This window comes from Pteropus alecto, unplaced genomic scaffold, assembly GCF_000325575.1.
Source record: "Pteropus alecto unplaced genomic scaffold, ASM32557v1 scaffold92, whole genome shotgun sequence".
Classification (NCBI taxonomy): domain Eukaryota; kingdom Metazoa; phylum Chordata; class Mammalia; order Chiroptera; family Pteropodidae; genus Pteropus; species Pteropus alecto.
Window position 1 is genome coordinate 8379784 of NW_006432447.1, and position 18368 is coordinate 8398151.

Below are 18368 nucleotides of genomic sequence, written 5' to 3' on the forward strand. Positions count from 1 at the left end.
CTCCTGGTAATATATCACAATCCTGAATTACGCATAGCCTTCATCTCAACTAGTCTAACTTTATCCTAAGGAAACAAGTGGAAAAGTTGTGTGCTTTTTAAAAATGAACTTTTGAGATAATTTCAGACTTAATGGAAAAGTTGTAAAGATAGTACAGAGAATTTCTACATATTTCTCACTCATTTTCCCTAAATGTTAACAGATTATACCGTGGACTATTTGTCATAACTGGAAAACCAACACTGGTATATTACTATTAAGTAAACTCCACACTTCTTTCGGATTTCATCAGTTTTTCCATTCTGTTTCAAGATCTAATCTAGGGCACCACATTGTATTTATTGTTATGTCTCAGTATTCTCTGGTCTGTGACAGTTTCTCGGTCTTTTTTTTTAATGATGTTGACAAATTTTGAGGAGTACCAGTGTGATGTTTTAGAGAATGTTTCTCAATTTATGTTTATTTGTTTTTTTCTCATGATATTAAACTGAAGTTATGAATTTTTGGAAGACTACCACAGAGACATCCTTCTTAGTATTCTTGTTGCATCATATCAGGGGTACATGATATAAAAGCATGCTCATGGAAGCCTTGCGGACAATAGTGAGAAATTGGAAACAAATGCTCAAAGATTGGAGATTAGTTTAGCGTATTTTGTTATATCCATAATGGGAATTTTTCATAGCCATTATAAATTATGATGTAGGCTAATATTTTTAGACATAAAAAGACAGACTGCAAAGCAGGATAGATAGTAAGATTTCATTTAATAATTAAAAATATTATTATGATATGTAGTTTATAAACTCTGCACACTGCCTCACAGCAACCCGTTGAGAAAGACACTTTCATCTCAGGACCTGCCCCTCTGTGGCTGGCTTATGACTGTTACAGCAGTGTTCCTTCCTCCCATAGGAGCCAGTGTCCACTGCCTCATGGAGGTTGACCCTGTGATTTTTCCTGGACAGCCTGCACACACTGGAAACGTACCTCCTACCAGAAGGAGTACATGTTTTTCAAAGGCATGTTCTGCATAATGGAGTTAAATGATGTCTCCTAGAATCATTGCAAGGAGTAAACAAGATAACATATGACCAGATAATATATATGAAAGTATTTGACCTAAAAGGTAACTATGAATGCCGTCCAAACTTGAAGAATCATCAAGAAAATAGAAGCGATGGGAAGAGCAGATCATATGAAGGAAGGGATTCTGCTGAGGCAAATCTCATTCTTCCTTTAGATCTCTTTTGTGGGCATATGGACTCACTCTTCTATAAATAACCTTTGGCATGTTGGTTGCCTGAGCCCACAGCCCAGAGGCCTTCCCTTCTATCGATGTCCATGTGGAGCTGATCTTGTCTTTAGTCTATGGGATGGAAGTAAACTCCCAACCAGGTGTCTCCTGTGGATTACCCACCTAGAGTTTATTTTCTGTTCTATGCTTTACACTGGACTATATGATCCTAAAGATTGAGGAAAATATTTTGTCAATCCCAGTACCTAGAACGGTGTTTGGTGCAGACTAAATGCTCAGAATGTGTTTAACGAATGAAACTAACCAGACTTGTCTTCTGTATTATTGAAGCCTCTTCACATCCTTTGTATCCTTCCTTCCTATTTTCCCCGTTGAGGAGTCTGGTGTGGTACGACTGTCTCATCCTCTCTTTTCCAACTCTTCAAATTGACCATTAAAAATTTAAAGAGCTTTTTGCACCTCTTGGCTTCATACCTGGTATTCCGCCCTCTCCGGAAGCTCTTGCCCCAGGTCTCTCTCTGCATGTTGGCTCATTCCTACCTTTCAGTTCTCACCTCAAATACTTTCTCCATAAGAGGCCTTTTTGATAAGCCTATCTAAAAAGGCATTTCCCAGCTACTCCCTTATCTCACCACGCTTTCTCCTTCTTTTACAGGCTTATTATAATCTATGATTACTCTTTCTTTATCTTTCTCTCTCTTCCATTCTTGCCTCTCCTTGACTCTCAATCTCTCTGTCTCTCTTTTTTCGTTTTCTCTCTCCCTAACTTAACTTCATGATAACTCTGTGAAGGCAGAGACCTTACCTGTCTGGTCCATATTTGTATCCCTAACCTAAGCCCAGAACAGTACTCAGTTAATATCTATTAATGAATTCAGTGAAAAGATACCTTACTCATTTCCCTAAGTCCAGTATTTTCCCTCACCAATCCCTCCTCAATTTAACACTAACACCTGATCTCTACACTGTCTGCTCAAAGTATTTCCAAATGTTTGATTTCACAGAACAGATCTCAAAACACATTTCTTGGGTTGCTCTGGGTCCCTAAGTACTTTTATTTGACCAAGTAAGGCCATTTCAAAATGACAAAACCTCACAAGAGATTGATAAGAATGCAGTGACTAGTATTTACGTGAAAAAATAAAGGAAGAGGTCATCTCAAAAAATTAATTTAGCCGTATGAAAAACTTCTCGTTTTTCTCATTTTGCCATGGATTAAGGAAAATTCTTGAACCTTCCTTAAGGTTTGGGAATAAATGGCTCATGGAAAAAAATCAAATTTCCTTAAGTAAGTCTTACAAAGCCCTTTACCTATGCCCCTTCCTGCTCGTTTGCTTCAGCCCTTGCTCCTTTCTCCCCGCCGTCCCGCGGCCGCCCCCCCACTCCGCCCCGGCCCCGCCCTTTTTTTTTTTTTGCCCCAGGTATAGTGGATTATTCAGTTACTTGAGGTTACTTGATAAGGCCATACCTACTCTTGACTTGGAGGCTTTGTCTATGTTATTTATTGTTTCGAAAGCCTTTTGCTCTCACTTGCTGGTCAATTTCTAAAGCCTATGAAGATAGAGCTAAATATTATCAGTATTTCAATGGCAGAAAGTAATCGAGCCCGTGGAAAAAAAGTGATACGGAGGGTGGGATGAGAGCCTTATAATAAGCAAGTATGGACTGGACTCTGATGATACTTCTTCACTAGGGGAATTTCATTGTGTAGTTATGGCAAGAGCCAAATGGACCTGGATTTAAAACTCACTTCTATAGCTAACTAGCTATGTAGATTTTGACAAGATACTTCATCTCTCTCACCTTTGGTTTATTATCTGGAAAAAAGGGCATACTTACCTTATTGGGTTGGTATGAAAGTTAAATATGATAATAGTAAATCATTCAGCCACGTCTAGCACATAGGACAGGCTCAAATATTATTTTCTGTTTCTCTCCATACCCACCAATCTCTTCTTCAAGAAAATGCAAAGCTGCTTTTCAGCCAAGCTATAAGATAGAAGATAATTATTTTGAGTACCATTAATGCCCCATCTCCCTTCTTTTGGCCAATTTGGCATATTAAAATGAATGATTAAGAATGATCTCTTTGTGGTTATAGACATTGTTTTTTTTTTTCTTTTAGCCAGGATCTTTTCCTCAACTCTGTCCAAAGAAAAGGAAACTGGAAAGAAACTTGTTTATCCAAAGCCATTAATGGAAAATTGTCCAGGTAACTTTCTGAGGGTATGTCAGAAATAATATTTGGCCCTTAGTAAAAAAAAGGCTGACAATAGTGGCTTGAATCAACTGGTGGCTTTATTGTTCTCATAATAAAATTGTTGAGAACTTGATTGCTTTTATGATATCCAAGACCCAGCTTCCTTTTATCTTTCTGCTTAGCCTGCTTTGGCAAATGCTTTCTGCTTGATAGCCACATGATGGCTGGCCCACCTTCACCTTTAGGTAGAAAGAAGAGAGGAGTAAAGAGCTAAAGGTGTTGTGACCGGAATAACCAGACTCAACCTGAGTGCTTTGATTATAGAGGCAGTTTATTAGCCGGCGGCTGTCCTTCCAAAAAAGCAGCCCCGAAATGCCAAGATACAAGGTTTTTAAGCCCTAAATCCTATTCCTCATTCTGTCTTAAACACAAAGGTCCATCTTTCTCCTATTCACTACCTGTCAACCCACTGGTCAGGTGTGCAAGTGGGGAGTACAGAAGCAGAAAGCTTGTTGTTAGAATGTTATGTTCCTATGGGTGATTGCCTATGTTCCCATGGGCAATAGCCAGTGTTCCCATGGGTGATGGCCAAACAGTAATTTTCAGCTTATATAAAATTGAGTATTTTTCATGCCATGCAAGCAAGCAGGGTTATATAGGCTAAAATTGGCAGTTAGCGTATGAGCTCATTGTTACAAGTTTCATGATTAACAGAATGTGGTTAGGGGTTCCAGAAACTAGGCCTAAGGTATAGACTTCCTTTGTCCAGTTTCAGGTTTTAATTATCCTTTAACCCTTTCACATTTCAGCAGGCTATCACAAAGGTACATTTCAGCTGAGTCAGTATCTCCTTCCCTTTTAAGACTGTCATGGAAACTGCCCTATAAATTCCACATCTTAATGGCTAAACCACCATGGATAACAAAACTTTCTGCGATGATGCAAATGTTCTGTATCTGAACTATTCAAGATGGTAGCTACTCACCACTGTGACTGTTAGCATTTAAAATGTGACTGGTGTGATTGAGGGAATGAATTTTTAATTTTACTTAATTTCAATAAATTCAAATTTAAGTAGCTACATGTGTTAGTGGCTACCATATCAGACAGTGCAGGGCTAGATCTTTGTCATGTGACCACCCTGTTTTCAAGAAAGGCTGGGAAATGTGGGTTTAGGGCTGAGCACATTGCTAACTCCCACAAAATTGTGCTTTTCTAAGTAAGGAAAAACACACAAAAATGAATATAGGCTAGGCAAATAGCAATCTCTGCAACAGAGCGATAGCTGTATGTTAACATCCCTTAAACGCAAAGGAATGGAGTCCAAATGAGTTCATCACAAATATGAAGAGTGGTGTGGCTGGGCAGATGTTATATAGCTGAAAACCAGAATCCCAGAAATGCAGTTCGATTCAAAACACCTTTTTTTTTTTTTCATAATGAAGAAACTGAGGCTTAGAAGAGTGGCTGAGAGGCCTAATTAAGACATAGATGGGATAATCTGCTCTGAAATAATAGAGCTGATTTAGTGTCCTTTAAAACATCACCCATAGTAAAATGTAAAATGTCAGAAAGAAAATGCTCTTCGCCTTTGGCTTTTAAAAATGCAACGAAGTAAAGCTAGAGGGATTTTGATGCCATCTATTGGTAGACAAGAGTATAAGGTGCTCCTTCCCAGCATAGCTTGTTAGTGAGGGATTTAGAGGCACCAGAGTTAATATAGGGTCCCCATACAGAAGAATGACAGTGGAAGATGTGATCTCTGCATCAGCTTGAAACATATACATTAGTTCTTTCTTGACTCTTAGCATCTTAGAAGGGCTTTCTTAGAGCCCTCCTCTCTGCTTTCCAGTAATAGAGCCCATTTTCAGGCATCTACAGAAACACCAGAGGAAGACATATCAATCAATCATCAAAATCACATGAAATAGAAACAAAACAAAACAAAACATTTTTGAGCTATAAATAACCCTAGAGGGAAATTCAAGATTCTTATTTGATCCAACACCTCAAAAATAAATCCTGTTATTTATAGCAGTCCCCTTGACTAGTTGAGTGTGCAACTATCCTACAGCTCAGGGGGAAAAAAAAAAACAACAGAAATTCAATTTCAAAACAAAATGCTCACCCTGACTCATTCAGTGAAGAATCCAAGGTTTTAATGCAGGGCACTGACTCTCTGCCTGTTTTTCCCCTTCATCATCTGCTACCCCTAAAAAATGGTATCAACTGAATTGGTAAGAATCCACATTTCTTCCCTTTTGTTCCCTGGCTCCATTCCAGCATTTCACTTGTCACACTGATGGGTGGGGTGCCTTTCATATTGGCATAGGACAGCGAGTGGATGCCTCTCCTTGTGTTAAACAGAGACCCGGCTACTGAATCTACCCAGAGCTGGAGCCTCCTTTTTGGCTTGGAAACACCAGAGGCACCGTGGCTCCAGATAATTTTGCCTATGGCTGTAGAACCCAGCAGCTCAGAATCCATGAAAAGGAGAGTTGGAAGGAGGTGAGTGATACAAATAAGATTTTGATGTCACAATAGAAGGGACTCCGGCTGGTGAGCAACTAGCTGTGGGTGCAGTGATTGCGACAATAGTTCATTAGCTGCTTATACATCTTCATTTGTAGAGATGAGCTGTTGGTTTCAGGTGAGAGGTGAGGTGGGAACAAATTCTGTTTTACGTGCCTTTCCAAGAGCCTCTTTGAATTTACCTTCAGGATCATGCATTGAGAAAAAAAAAAATCCAAGTTTGGCATAAATCTGCACATGTGTTCTGCACACCGGCTTGCAGGCGACTGTTTCTAATTAGGGAGCTGAAGCCTGCTGGCAGAGGAAACCATATTTGTCACAAGTTGTGGCATTGCATTTAGTTTGTGTGTTTATGCTTCTTACATGGGGAGGGGGCAGAGATGATTTTACTGGATTCTTCCCTGTGGATTCTGACTCTATTACTTCTGATTTTGGGTTCATGTGTCTGGCCATTCTTAGTTATCCCTTGAGAGCCTTCTTCAATTAACACTCCCTGTTCTCACATTAACTAGTTGTGTTCCCTGATGTAGTCATTGTGACAACCCAAATCCCAGGTTTTTGTGGGTATAATAAAACCTACTTCGGCAAGTTGTTGAGAAAATTAAATGAGCTGGTCAATAGAGTGCCTACTATTGTCTGGGTATAGGATGTGTTCAGCACATCTTAATTCCTTTTCTCTCACCTATAAAATAAGTGGTTTGTGTTAAATGACCTTTAAGGTATTTTTAAAAATTTAACAAATGTTTATTGATTACCTAATGAGTAACAGACATTGAGCTAGGCATTGGGATTACAATCATGAACAAGACAACACACAGGCTACCTCCTGCCTTCATAGGACTTAAGTTTCAGAGGACACAATCGACATGCAAGAAAATGCATAACGACTTTCCTTTTCTTTCCCTTCCTCTTTGTAAGTTCAATCCGGCTCAAATTTTAAATTAATCTTTGCGGCTATTTCTTCATCAAACCTGAAAGGAATATTTTCTGACTTACATTTTCATATTTATTAAACATATGCTGACTTTGCCCAGCATTCATTGTCCCTTTCTTGATAGGAAGACCTCAAATTTCCTTTGGGGAACCTTCCTTGTGTCTTACTCTCAGTCAGTGTGGATCAGGTGGGGCTCCACCCTAGCTCCAGGTGTGCTATAGAGCAGGTGTCCCTAACCTCTGGGCTGCAGACTGGTACTGGTCCGTGGCTTGTTAGAAGCCAGGCCGCAGAGCAGGAGGTGAGTGGCAGGCAAGTGAGCAAATCATCTGTATTTGCAGCTGCTCCCCAGCACTAGCATCACTGCCTCAGCTCCACCTCAGATCATCAGGCATTAGATTCTCATAGCACTGGTCCCTGGTGCCAAAAAGGTTGAGGACCGCCACTATGGAGCACACTGAATGCCCCCAGGCACTGTGGAAAGCCTGGCCTATCAGAGTGATCCTATATCCCAAGGCCACAATGATTGACTAGTTCTTAATCACACAACCCAAGGTTTTCCAATCAAAGTGAATCAAAAGATCTTCCGTATACAGACAAACTCTTTAAGATCCTTTCTAGGGTCCACGTTTATTGTTATCCTACTTCAGAAGGTTTGAGAGGTAACCTGAGGGGAGAAAAATGTCATTTTTTTTTCTTCCTGAAGACTTTTCTTCTGTCTCTCAAAGATCATCTTAATTGTTACTATAGAATCATTAGTGTGGCACCTGCTCCTAATCCTATTTCTCCTCTGACTTTGAAATTGAGAGCTGTGCAGTTGGTGAAAGGCTCTTGGCTGATAACCTCTTTACATGAAGAGAGTCTTGTTAGATAGTGTCTTAAGAGGATGGAGTGAAAAATGCTCCTGTCTCCCCACATCTCAATCCATATTAGATTGTAACATCCCCTATCTCAATCATCTCAATGTCAGAAAGTCTTTTCTGAACATTATGGATTTTGAAGTTCATTTTGTGATTCTGACAATACCTATATGCTGAGAGAATGTAGTTGTCTAGTTTATCTTCTGTTGCAGAAACAATCAGACACAATATGTTCCTCCACTGCTCATTTGTCTGAATTAGACTTTGAATAAGTTTGGGACGGGAAAGCCACACTTTATTTCTAAAGTGTTTCATAACACGAGACAGTGGTTACCCCTTACATAAGACAACATGTTTATATCCATTTTTTAAACATAGGTACTCCCTAAACGTTTCTTCATCTTGTGAGGTAGATGAATTCAGGAAGACATTATTGGATGACCCAAAAGCCTGGTTGTCCATTAATTTATTCATGCATTTACTGACTAAAAAAAAAAAAAATTATCGGACTCCTACCACATGCCAGGCACTTTTGTGGACATGGGATACAGAGGTGAGCAATATTGTTTGGTGGGAGTTGGGCATCCATCCAAGAAGTTTCCTTGACTGTGTGCAAAAAGTATCAGTCCCACCCTTCGCAGATATTACTGTTTTACCCTGAGTGGTGATAAGGGCCAGATGCTTGGAGAACAGAATTAAATGTCCCCGGGAGCCTGGTGCGAGCGACAGAGCTGAGTAGGAAGCCTGGACCGCAGACGCTGCAGGACCCCTGAGCGCACCACCCGCCCAGTCCGGGGCGGAGCCGCGGACTCGAGTTCCCTGGTCAAGGCTCGAGTCCGCCGGAACCCCCCAGGGGGCGCTCGCGCGGAGGTTTCCGAACTAGTATCTCTCGGGTTGCTGGGCGCATGGGTTTCGTCAGAAGGTGGAAATCTTTCTGAGAAGCTGCCATCTCCCCACTACCTGCTTGCCTCCCTTCTCTTCCTTCCTTCCTTCCTCCTTGGCTCCTTTCCGCTCGCCCCCTTTCCCCAGAACCTCCACTTTATTCTCTGAGTTAACTGAGAGCTGAGCTGCTACCCCCAACATTTTCACCTTTCCCCAGCCCCCATTACCAAGAATGGAGTCAGGGTTTCCGGAGAGACCAAACTCTCCTCCCAGCATCTTTTCCATCCGCTGTTGCTAAACTGGCCTCAGAGGACGACGGAGGAGGGAAGTCCGACACGGTAACGCCACCACACAACTACACCACCAACCACCTCTACTCCAAAGCCGGATTTTGCATCTTGGGGGCGGGACAGACCTCGTCCCGGGCTGAATTCTCCTTCTACTCCTCGAGGTTGGCACACCCAGGTAAGTAAATGCCAACTCTGCATTCCTGTGTTCTTGGGGCGCTAGGATTGCAAAGTCTGTTGGGGCTGCTGCGTAGCAAGACCAACTTTTGAGATGCACTGGTTTTCGCTCTGATTTCCTTGTTTATCATTACTGTTGTTGTTTTAAGAATCAGCTACAAGCATAGTCTTTAATCCAAGGGAACTTTCATCCCCTACATCTTGCCTTCTGACAGTCGCCTTACGCGCACAGGTAGGGTGGGGCGCATGAGATGGGGCGGCAGCCCGCGGAAGGGGACCGCGGTGCATCTGCTGAGTGGCAGGTCCTGCAATTCCTGAAGAGGCGAGGGCTGTACTGTTTTAGAAGTACGGGTGGGGGAGGGGAGAAGAGTCCTGGCTGAAGTTGCAGCTTCCCTTCTGATGGTGAGAAAACTCCGGGAAATTGCAGCGGTGTCCAATGGCTTGACCTAGCTGCAGTGGGATTCAGCCTCTCAGCCCCCCCACCCCCCCCGAACCCCTATAGGGACTCTCTGGCTTAAAACTAATCAGTAGGCTTGCAAGTCCCTTGATTCAGCCATACCTCTTGGCTCTCCTTTCTCTGCTAAGTAAAGTAGCCAGGGCGATAAGGGGATGGGGTGATAGCACTCGAGGTACTACTGAAGAGCTAGTTACAGCTAACTAAAGAGATCGCGACCCCGTGTGGTATCACAGACGCCTGAAGATTGTTAAGGCGCGAAAGAGAGAGACAGGAGGTGGTCCACGCCAAGTGAGTATTGATTACCACCCGTTGGGTAGCAGGCTGAACTCTGAGAGATACTCTTAGGAAGATGCACTCCTCCTTCCTCTTGAAGGAAATGGGTGGGCTTTAAGGCTCTGGTTCCCATCCTGCCCTCCAGATTCGACCGCGCCCCCCGGCGGTCTTGCAAGGCTGGTTTCCAGCCCCAGAACTTGCCAGGCTCCAGAAAAAACCTCGGGCTGCAGAGATGATCCTTGGGGCACGAGCTTATGAAGTGTGCGCCATGGGAGTTCCGGAGGTGAAGGGAGAAAAGATGAGCAGAGAGGGGAGAATGCCCTGGGATTTCAGTGCCTTTTGGGAGGAGACGCCGCCGCCGCTCCTCTACACCTGTGTTTAAAACTATGTAAAACCAGCCCTTCATCCTCTTGCTGCTTTGCCAGGAATTTTTAAAGCATTCCTCTTGGTTGTTCTTGGCTCACTTGGTTTTCTGTTTCCTAAACAGCATTTTTTAGCTGTCCAAGGTACTCAAAAGTGTTCTCCTGAAACTGAGACTATACCCTGCTCTTATGGAAAAACTACCTTAACTTCAAATGAAATATTCTTTTGTCCCCATTCCTTCTTTCTGCTGCCCTCTTAACAATTCTTATTCTCAAAGACGTTTGTGTTTTATTTTTTACTTTATGTCAAAACACCCCCCCCCAAAAAAAACTTTACCAGGTGTTTTGAATCCATGATAATGTATGTTTTGTTTTAGTATCTATTGGTTAAATTTCACAGCACATCCCCCAGAAGCCAGAGGCAAGCAACAACTTTACTTATTTTATATGATGACCTTTAAGTTTAGGAAGGTCCCATTTCTTTCTATTACCCAGCAGATAAGACACAGCTCAGGATGGCTATGGCTGCGATTCAGAAACTTCTGATGTTTTCATTTTCCTTACTGAGCTGCTGCTTCTAGGTTAAATTCTTTTTATTTGCTTGTCTATTTTTAAAGACTGACAAAGTTACTCTAACAGATCAGGGGTCTGAGCTCAGAGTAGGTCAAAGGTACTCACATGTAGGGGGGTAGATAAAAATAGAAATGGCGAATAAAGAAAGGACACCTGTGTTAATAGTGTGTACTAATAAAGGCCAGATTCTCCTCATTTATCTCTGAAGGGAAGGTTCTGATGGTTTCATAGGATCACGCTCCAACCACATCAAAACTAGGTGATTTCCCCTGATCATTACATGAAAGGAAGTGCAGTTCATAGCAGGAGTGGATGTTGAATCCTGGGCAGTTTTGAATGGTTGGGTGAGAAGAGTTTGCTTATAATGGAACCAAAGGTCTACTCATGTGTTACCGTGTGCAAACTCTCACAGCCAGACCTACACCTCTCCTTTGAGTGGTCGGCCTCATTTTTATTCTTTCAGACACACTCCAGCACACTTTATTGGGAGCAGACACAGCTGGGGTCCGGTGTGCTTCCCAGCATGGGACAACCACTTTGCTAGAGCTTCTAAATATTTCTTTTAAAATAGTTGCTCTGAGGTTTGTGAGTTATTTTTTAATTGTGTTTAAAAGACTTCTATTTATCTCTGGGTGTCTGATAGCAACATGGCCTTTAGCTTGAATCAATGGTTTATCTTAAGGAAACCCTGCTTTTAGAGGTTTCAATTGAAAAATGTCTTGTACTATAGTGTTTCTTGATCTGCATGTGAATTCTGATTTAAAAATACCTCATTTTAGGAAGCAAACATGTTATCTGTTCCCAGAGAAGTTTTACATAGTATTTCAACAAATAGAAGCCTTGATTCTTCCCATCTTCAGATTAAGTTCACCATCATGACTGAAAACCTTAATCATGGAGAAAAAAATGGGTTAGTGGTGGAATCTTTATTCTTATCTGCATTCGAATTTTTTGGAACACAACTGGATGCGTTTAAATGGTTTGCACCATTCCTTTCTCTGTCTTCATTTTGTAAGTTCCCTGAAATAGAACACTCTGGACCATATGGCCACCTTTATTTACACAAAGAATTTTTCCATTTGGAAGTAAACATATTGGAGATGAGCAGTTCACGTTGTGTGTAATCAATGTCCCATACTTTCACAGGGCTCTGAATCCCGAACAAAGAATGAGAAGAGTACTTTGATGGTATCAACCTGACTGGGAGAAAGTCTCTACACTAGTTGGGAAAGTCATTTATTGAGTCTTTATATTTTTTAATCAGAGATGTAGCCAGAGGGTCTGCATTTCTTGCATTTTGGAGAAGAAAAGGGCCAAATTTGTTCTCTATATTTGATTTTTCCATTTTTTTCTTGTTAATATTTTAAAAAACCACAAAAGCCCCTTTGGGTCCATGCAGTAACTCAAAGTCATATTTCCTTGGCAACAGTAGTCAGTATATTAGAATCACAAAATATCAAGACAGAAAATTTAAAACGCATTTAAAACAAAATGTCACATGGTTCAAGACCATCCTATAGTGCATTAGAACTGACCTTGCCACATAGAATAATAGAGTTGTATTTAGTTCTACCTTTCTCCTGATTGAATATAGATGGTAAAGAACAGATTGCAAGACTTTAATTTTTGGGGGGATGCCCTAAAAATTCTATAATGGTTTTTCTTTTGAGGGAAGCATGTTATGAAAATTAAGGGGGTTGGAGTTATAAATCCATTCTTTGAGTAGAGTGTTTAAGTGGGGGTTGGTGGTAAGTCCAAAATCAAGCTCAGTAAATGGATCAGGCAAAATGTGCTGTCTTTTCTATGTTACTTGAAATAGATGATATATAGTAAGGCCTCAGTTAGCATTAACTCAACCAGTGGCTATCTGCTAAAACTTGTGACTGCATAATAAAAACATAGTAGTGCCTGCATATACTTTCGGTCTTTTCTGTACTAGAAACCTCATTAATGTGGGAGCTCTCTGTTTAGTCCCATGAACTACTATATACATATGATGTATAGTATGTTTTCCCTAAGTTGGCAAATCCCAGGAAGTCCTCTATTCGGCTGCTGTGTTCTTGAGAAAGCCTCTTGAGAACCACTGTTAGCTTAGTAAATATTGAAGGCCCGAAGGCAAGTCTGGAAAAGTGGGAAGTGATAAAGATGACTTATTTGGTAAAGTTTATTCTAGTCCTGTGATTTTAGTATACTCGTAGGAGTCAGGGGAGCCCACCTAAGCTGGCCTGGGGTGCACTCATCCCTAAACTATGGGCAACAACTTTATCCTTTTGAATCTATGGCCTTCAGAATGGGAAGAGAGCTTGGGGATAATCTATTGACTCTAGCTGTTTAATTTGACAGATGTGGAATCTGAACCTTAGAGAGGTGACTTGCTCAAGATCAGGGGACTCATTCAACAACCCTCTTGATTACTCCTCTCATAAAGAGTCTCAGATTCCCTGGAGATAATTACTATGGTGGCGCCAATCTGTGGCGCCATGTGCACTGATAGTCTTTACTAAATTGGGGATGCTGGTGGTGGTGGTGGAGGGGGCTCCCACCTCCTTTGGAGGAGAAGCTTGGAACTTATTACATTGCTGTCTCTAGGAGCCAGTGCAATATTTACCCAATAGATATGATTAAATTTGTACAAAGTCATTGTCTGCAGCCATCCCGGTTAATGTGCATCTTTTGTGAAGAATTGCTCATACACAGTCTTAGCTTTCTATTTTAAATGTCACAACTGAGTCAATAAAGTAAACAAAGAGATTTGATGAGTGTTTACAGTTCCAGGAACCCACAGGGGAATCCTTTATTCTATTTTAAATTAAAGGTCCATGCAAAAAGACTAAACTTTCTAGAATGTTGTTTTTCCATCTCTGGCTCAGAACATAACATTTCCAACTTTGTTTTTCTTATTACTTAGAAAACTAGAGATATTTCTCCTTGGACACATCAGGGAGGAAATACAGTATTTCAGGTTAATTCTAGAAACCTTCTCAGGTGTAAGGTGTATTGACTAAAAGGCTTTCCTTATCCGAAACCTCTGCAGAGATATGCCTTCCGCTTTGAGGGAGAGGAGGAACAAAATCAGGCTGTTGGGGGTCTAAGGCTAGGGCAGCCAAGGGGCTCCTGAGGCAAGAGGGAAGGGAAGGAGACGGTTGGCATTATAGTGGACGGTCGCTAGAGGGCGCTAGAGCATTGGCGGAGCCCACCTCCAGGGACCATGAGCTGGACTTCTGGGCTCAGAGATGGGGTTTGACAGAACCTCAAAGAGGATCCCAGGTATGAGGTATTGGTTTTTCTGGAGACTTTGACTCTCCATCTCAGATTGCCTCGCTCAGAGATGATACAAAAGGTTTTGCCTTCAGCATCAGGTGGGGCACTTCCGGTGCCTGGTTGACTGGACAGCATGACTGCTCTCAAGGTTCTGCCTGACAGTCTTTCTGGAGTCTGGCTGCCCTTTCTCTCTCCAGAGGCAGAACTCTGGATCCAGAAATGCCTGGTTGAATCTTGGGTGTACAGTTTTCAAGCCGCAGGCCTTTAAGTGCATTACTTCGTCTGCATGAATGTTAGCATCTGGAAAAAGGGACTAGTAATGGTTGTAAATGTGGAATGTTTAAAAGTGTCCGGTATTTAGTGGGCAGGAAAATGCTAGTTCCTGTGCCCTTTCTTTTGAAAGTTCTCCCAAAACTTCATTCTGTCCTTCCCATCTGAGCCTCTTTTTCCTGTTTGCACCACTCCCCCCCCTCCCCCCGCCCTGCCCTCATTTATGCATCTGTAGAATAATAACTGATCACAGCCATTATACCAAGAGCTATGTTAGGCATTGGGGATGAACGTTAAGTTCATATCTTTTGAAGCTGCAGGCTTGAGGGGCAGACAGGCGTGTGAGAAGAAACATTAAAACCTGTAGTGGTGAGTGTGAGGAGAGAAATGAACAAATGATGTGGGGTAAGAGATACCCGATTTATTTGCTTTGTCTCAAAAAACCTGGAAAATGGTCCCTCAAGTCCTTTACACTAAAGTGTTTTACTCTCTCCCTGTATTTCAAGGAATAGGGTCTCTGGAGGGTAATTCTGGGGGAGAAGAAAGGGAAGGGGACTCTCACTCAGCATGTGCTTTATATACATTTAATAGTGCTAATAGAGATTCTTAAATCCATTCAGCTTGTTCCACTGTCCTGTATGTATTAATTTCATTAATATCAAAAGATAAATGCCTGTATAATTGACTTGATCCATTTAGACAGGAAAATGGTTTTTAAAGGAAACATAATAGAAATATAACAACAACAAAACCTTTACAACTAACCGGTGCATCTGGAACAACCTAAATAAAAATTCTGTTTTTAAAATATTGAAAGTTATATTCAATACAAGTATCAACAAAAAATGAAAAATAATAAGGGCAATAGGATGGTTGAAAGAAATGCCTTATCGTTATCATTAAAGTGACAAAAGCTTTTCACTTATTAGTAGGCACTGGGGATATAGGATGCCAGATTTGATGTCTTTGTTATATTTTGTGCACTTATTCCAACAAATAACTTAGAGATGATAATTCCAGTGATAAAATAGAACAGTTGAACAGGAGGTTTGTGCCCAAGATCACATTATTTTGAAACTGAGGATGGCCACCTTGGACCATGCATGTAATTTTATCTGGCCAAGTAGATGGCAAATCTGAGAAGCCATGGTCGGAATTCCTTTGCTGGGTGCCCCTGAAATTCTGTAACTTAATTGGTTGTGAATCATGTTGGAGAAAAGGCCTGATAAGAGAAGGGTAGAAATAGTTGATTTGGGGTGGGGCAGCTAGTAACATTCATCACAGCTCATGGCCTGATTGAATTTTGAAGGGATAGGAAAAGAAAGGCTTCTTATGTAGTCAGAGAATGTGAGAGCTGGACAATCCAATACAATTAGGCATACTCCTTCCCATTTTCCAGATGTGGAAAACAGAGGCCAAGCAAGGTGAAATCACCCAGCCAAGCTGGTTGGTGGTGCTAGAGGCTTCAAGAGAGCAGGACTCTCTCTGTTTTATCCACTGTTGAACCCCAAACAGGGCCAGGTGTGTAGTAGTTGTTCAAAAAATTTTGGTTGAATGCATGAACAAGGCTATTTTTTCTTCCTCACTCTTATTCAGGAATGTTCCAAGAAATCCTTAAGTTGCAATGCAATTTGATAAAGACAAACACTTGTCGAGTTGTGTTATGATAAGGGCTTAAGCTTCGAAAGTAAACGAACTTAGTTTAAATCCTGGCTCTGCCACTGAAGAGCTGTTTGGCTTTGGGAAAATTACTAAACCTCTCTGAGCCTTATTTTCTCATTTGTAAAAATGGTGGTAAAACTATATAAGGTAGCAGAGGACCTGCATCGTAGGTGTGCACTGAGTGTTGGTTTTTCTTACTCTCCTACTCCTGCTCTTTGTTCTTCCCAGAGAAGATTTTAAGGGAGATATAGTACTTTTGAAAAAGTGATTTAAATTTATTTCTGGCAATCTATATTTATCTTACAGAAGAAATAAAATTATTGTACTGTATAAACAAAAACACATATGTAATCACTATAAATACATATTCTGTGAGTTAGATATTATTAATTCAATTTTATAAATAATTGTGTCAGTGCCAAAGCACTAACGACTGGGGAGGAAGAGAATATCTAATCTAGGGGGTCCCCACCCCAATTCTAAGACTAGGGTATTTCTCTCAAATCCGTGTTTTTATGTGATCTTTGTTTCTTATCCATCCTTCTATGTCTGCTTCTCTCAAGAAGGCTCAGATCCTCTTTTCTTCAAATGCTCTCCAGGCCTGACTGTGCTCTAGCCCCTGCCGTAACATCACTACTCATGGGTGCTACTGTAAGCTTTTCCGGGTAGCAGCCGCACAGCTCACTTCATGCTATAGCTCCAGAGAACCTAGAACCTTCTGGTACGTAGAGTGCTCCCTCTATTACCCTATATGCGTGCCCATTGACTTAGCATGTATCCTGGATCCAGGCCAAGTTTGTAGGTGGCTACAGTGTACATTTAACTTACTCAAAATCAAATCTACACGATCTATTATTTATTAAAAATACTCATATTTTTATTGTTTGCTGTTATATAATCTAAGTTAATATGTCTGAAGTTCTACAGATATATTACTGTACAACAGTGTATATGTAATACAATATATACTGTACTTGAAAAATCTATTGGATTGTTTTCAAAGATTATTACGGGAGTTTTAGTTTAAACATTAACTTGAATCATAGCCCCTAAAATGTGCTCCATTATATTTGCAAGGCTATTATTCTCTGTATTGTATTTAGATAGGTGGAATTATTAGTGAAGGGCATACATTTGGAGTCAGGAATTACTGGGTTTGAATCCCAGCTCTGCTTAATCTCTGGAAGCTCAGTTTTTACAGACCTGCACCCTAGGTTAGTTGTGAGCCTCCAAAGATAACAGTGGACATCTATAGCATCCCAAGTGCCTGTTGTATTGTGGGTACATAGAAATTACCCAAATTGTAACTGTTTTTGGCTGGTGGCATTCCTCTAAGGTTAGTGCTTACGCATAATGTCCCTAATGGTAGTAGTTTGCTGTGTTGCAGGGGAGCTGTGAAAAGTAGGAGTATGTTTATGAAGGTATGATAGAAATCGGCAGTTAGATGTATGCTTTCTGTAGCTACTGACACAACCATTTACTTTCCTTCCTTCTCTTCCCCACCTCTGTTCCCACCCACAGATTTTATGCCCAGCCGCGCAGATGACTCAAGGGTTACGCTAGGGTTTTCTCTAAGATATAACTTCCCCTGTTCCTGCTGGTTCCAGCTTTATTTCAAATGCAAAGTATGTTTAGCACTGGCCCCCAGATACACAGGCAGAATACAAAATCAATCACTCCATCCTGTAAGGCCCAGCAACAGACGTTTATTTACTTTCTATATCTAGACGTTTAGTTGACTTTCTATATCTCCTACGTGTGTCCAGAAAAGATCTTAGGCAGCCAGCAATAGAGCATAGAGGGTACTCTTTGTTATTAAAGTCCAAAATGCTGCTAGCATAAAATACTCTTTTTTTCAGGGAGACCCCATGTATATTTTAAAGCGATAGTTCTCACCCTTGAGCATGAATTAGAATCTTCTGAAGGGCTTGTTACAACACAGGCTAATGGTCCCCACCTCCAGAGTTTCTGATCCAGTGGGTCTGGCGTTGGAGCCAAATTTGTATTTGTGACAGTTTCCCAGGTGATGCTGATGCTGGTAGGCTGAGGACCACATTGAGAATCAACGCCTTAAATATTCACTTTATATAGATAAACCACATATTTTCTCACTTGTCTGCTACCACTAAGAACAGCATTAGTGGCGAAGAAAGAGATCTTACACTTACTGATCTCTTATGACATGTGCCAGGTACCTTTCCAGGCACTTTATGCATATTATCCTATTTAATCCTCACAACTCCCCTGCCAATCGATTCATAAGTATTTGTTGAGGCCCCATCATGTATCGTGCAGTGGGCTGTGCTAAGCTCTGTGGATATGGAATAAATAGAATGAGCACCACAAACATAATCCTGACCTTCTGGATATTGTATTTCAGCAG

At 41.2% G+C, this 18368-nt stretch overlaps 1 protein-coding gene across 3 annotated transcripts in view; it reads left to right on the forward strand.

The window, feature by feature from the left end:
• The first annotated feature begins 3395 nt into the window (after positions 1–3395).
• The window catches only part of CPNE4 (copine 4), a 415982-nt gene continuing 401009 nt past the window's right edge, over positions 3396–18368 (forward strand). Inside the window, exons 1-2 of one of the 3 annotated variants that reach the window (XM_006907248.1) lie at positions 3396–3470; positions 5826–5966. In XM_006907248.1, the coding sequence (XP_006907310.1) occupies positions 5914–5966 (53 nt within the window). In that variant the 5' untranslated portion in view covers positions 3396–3470; positions 5826–5913. Of the gene's footprint in view, positions 3471–5734; positions 5967–8290; positions 9129–18368 lie in introns of those variants that run through there. The other 2 variants (XM_006907247.1, XM_006907249.1) reach the window with 2 other exon arrangements.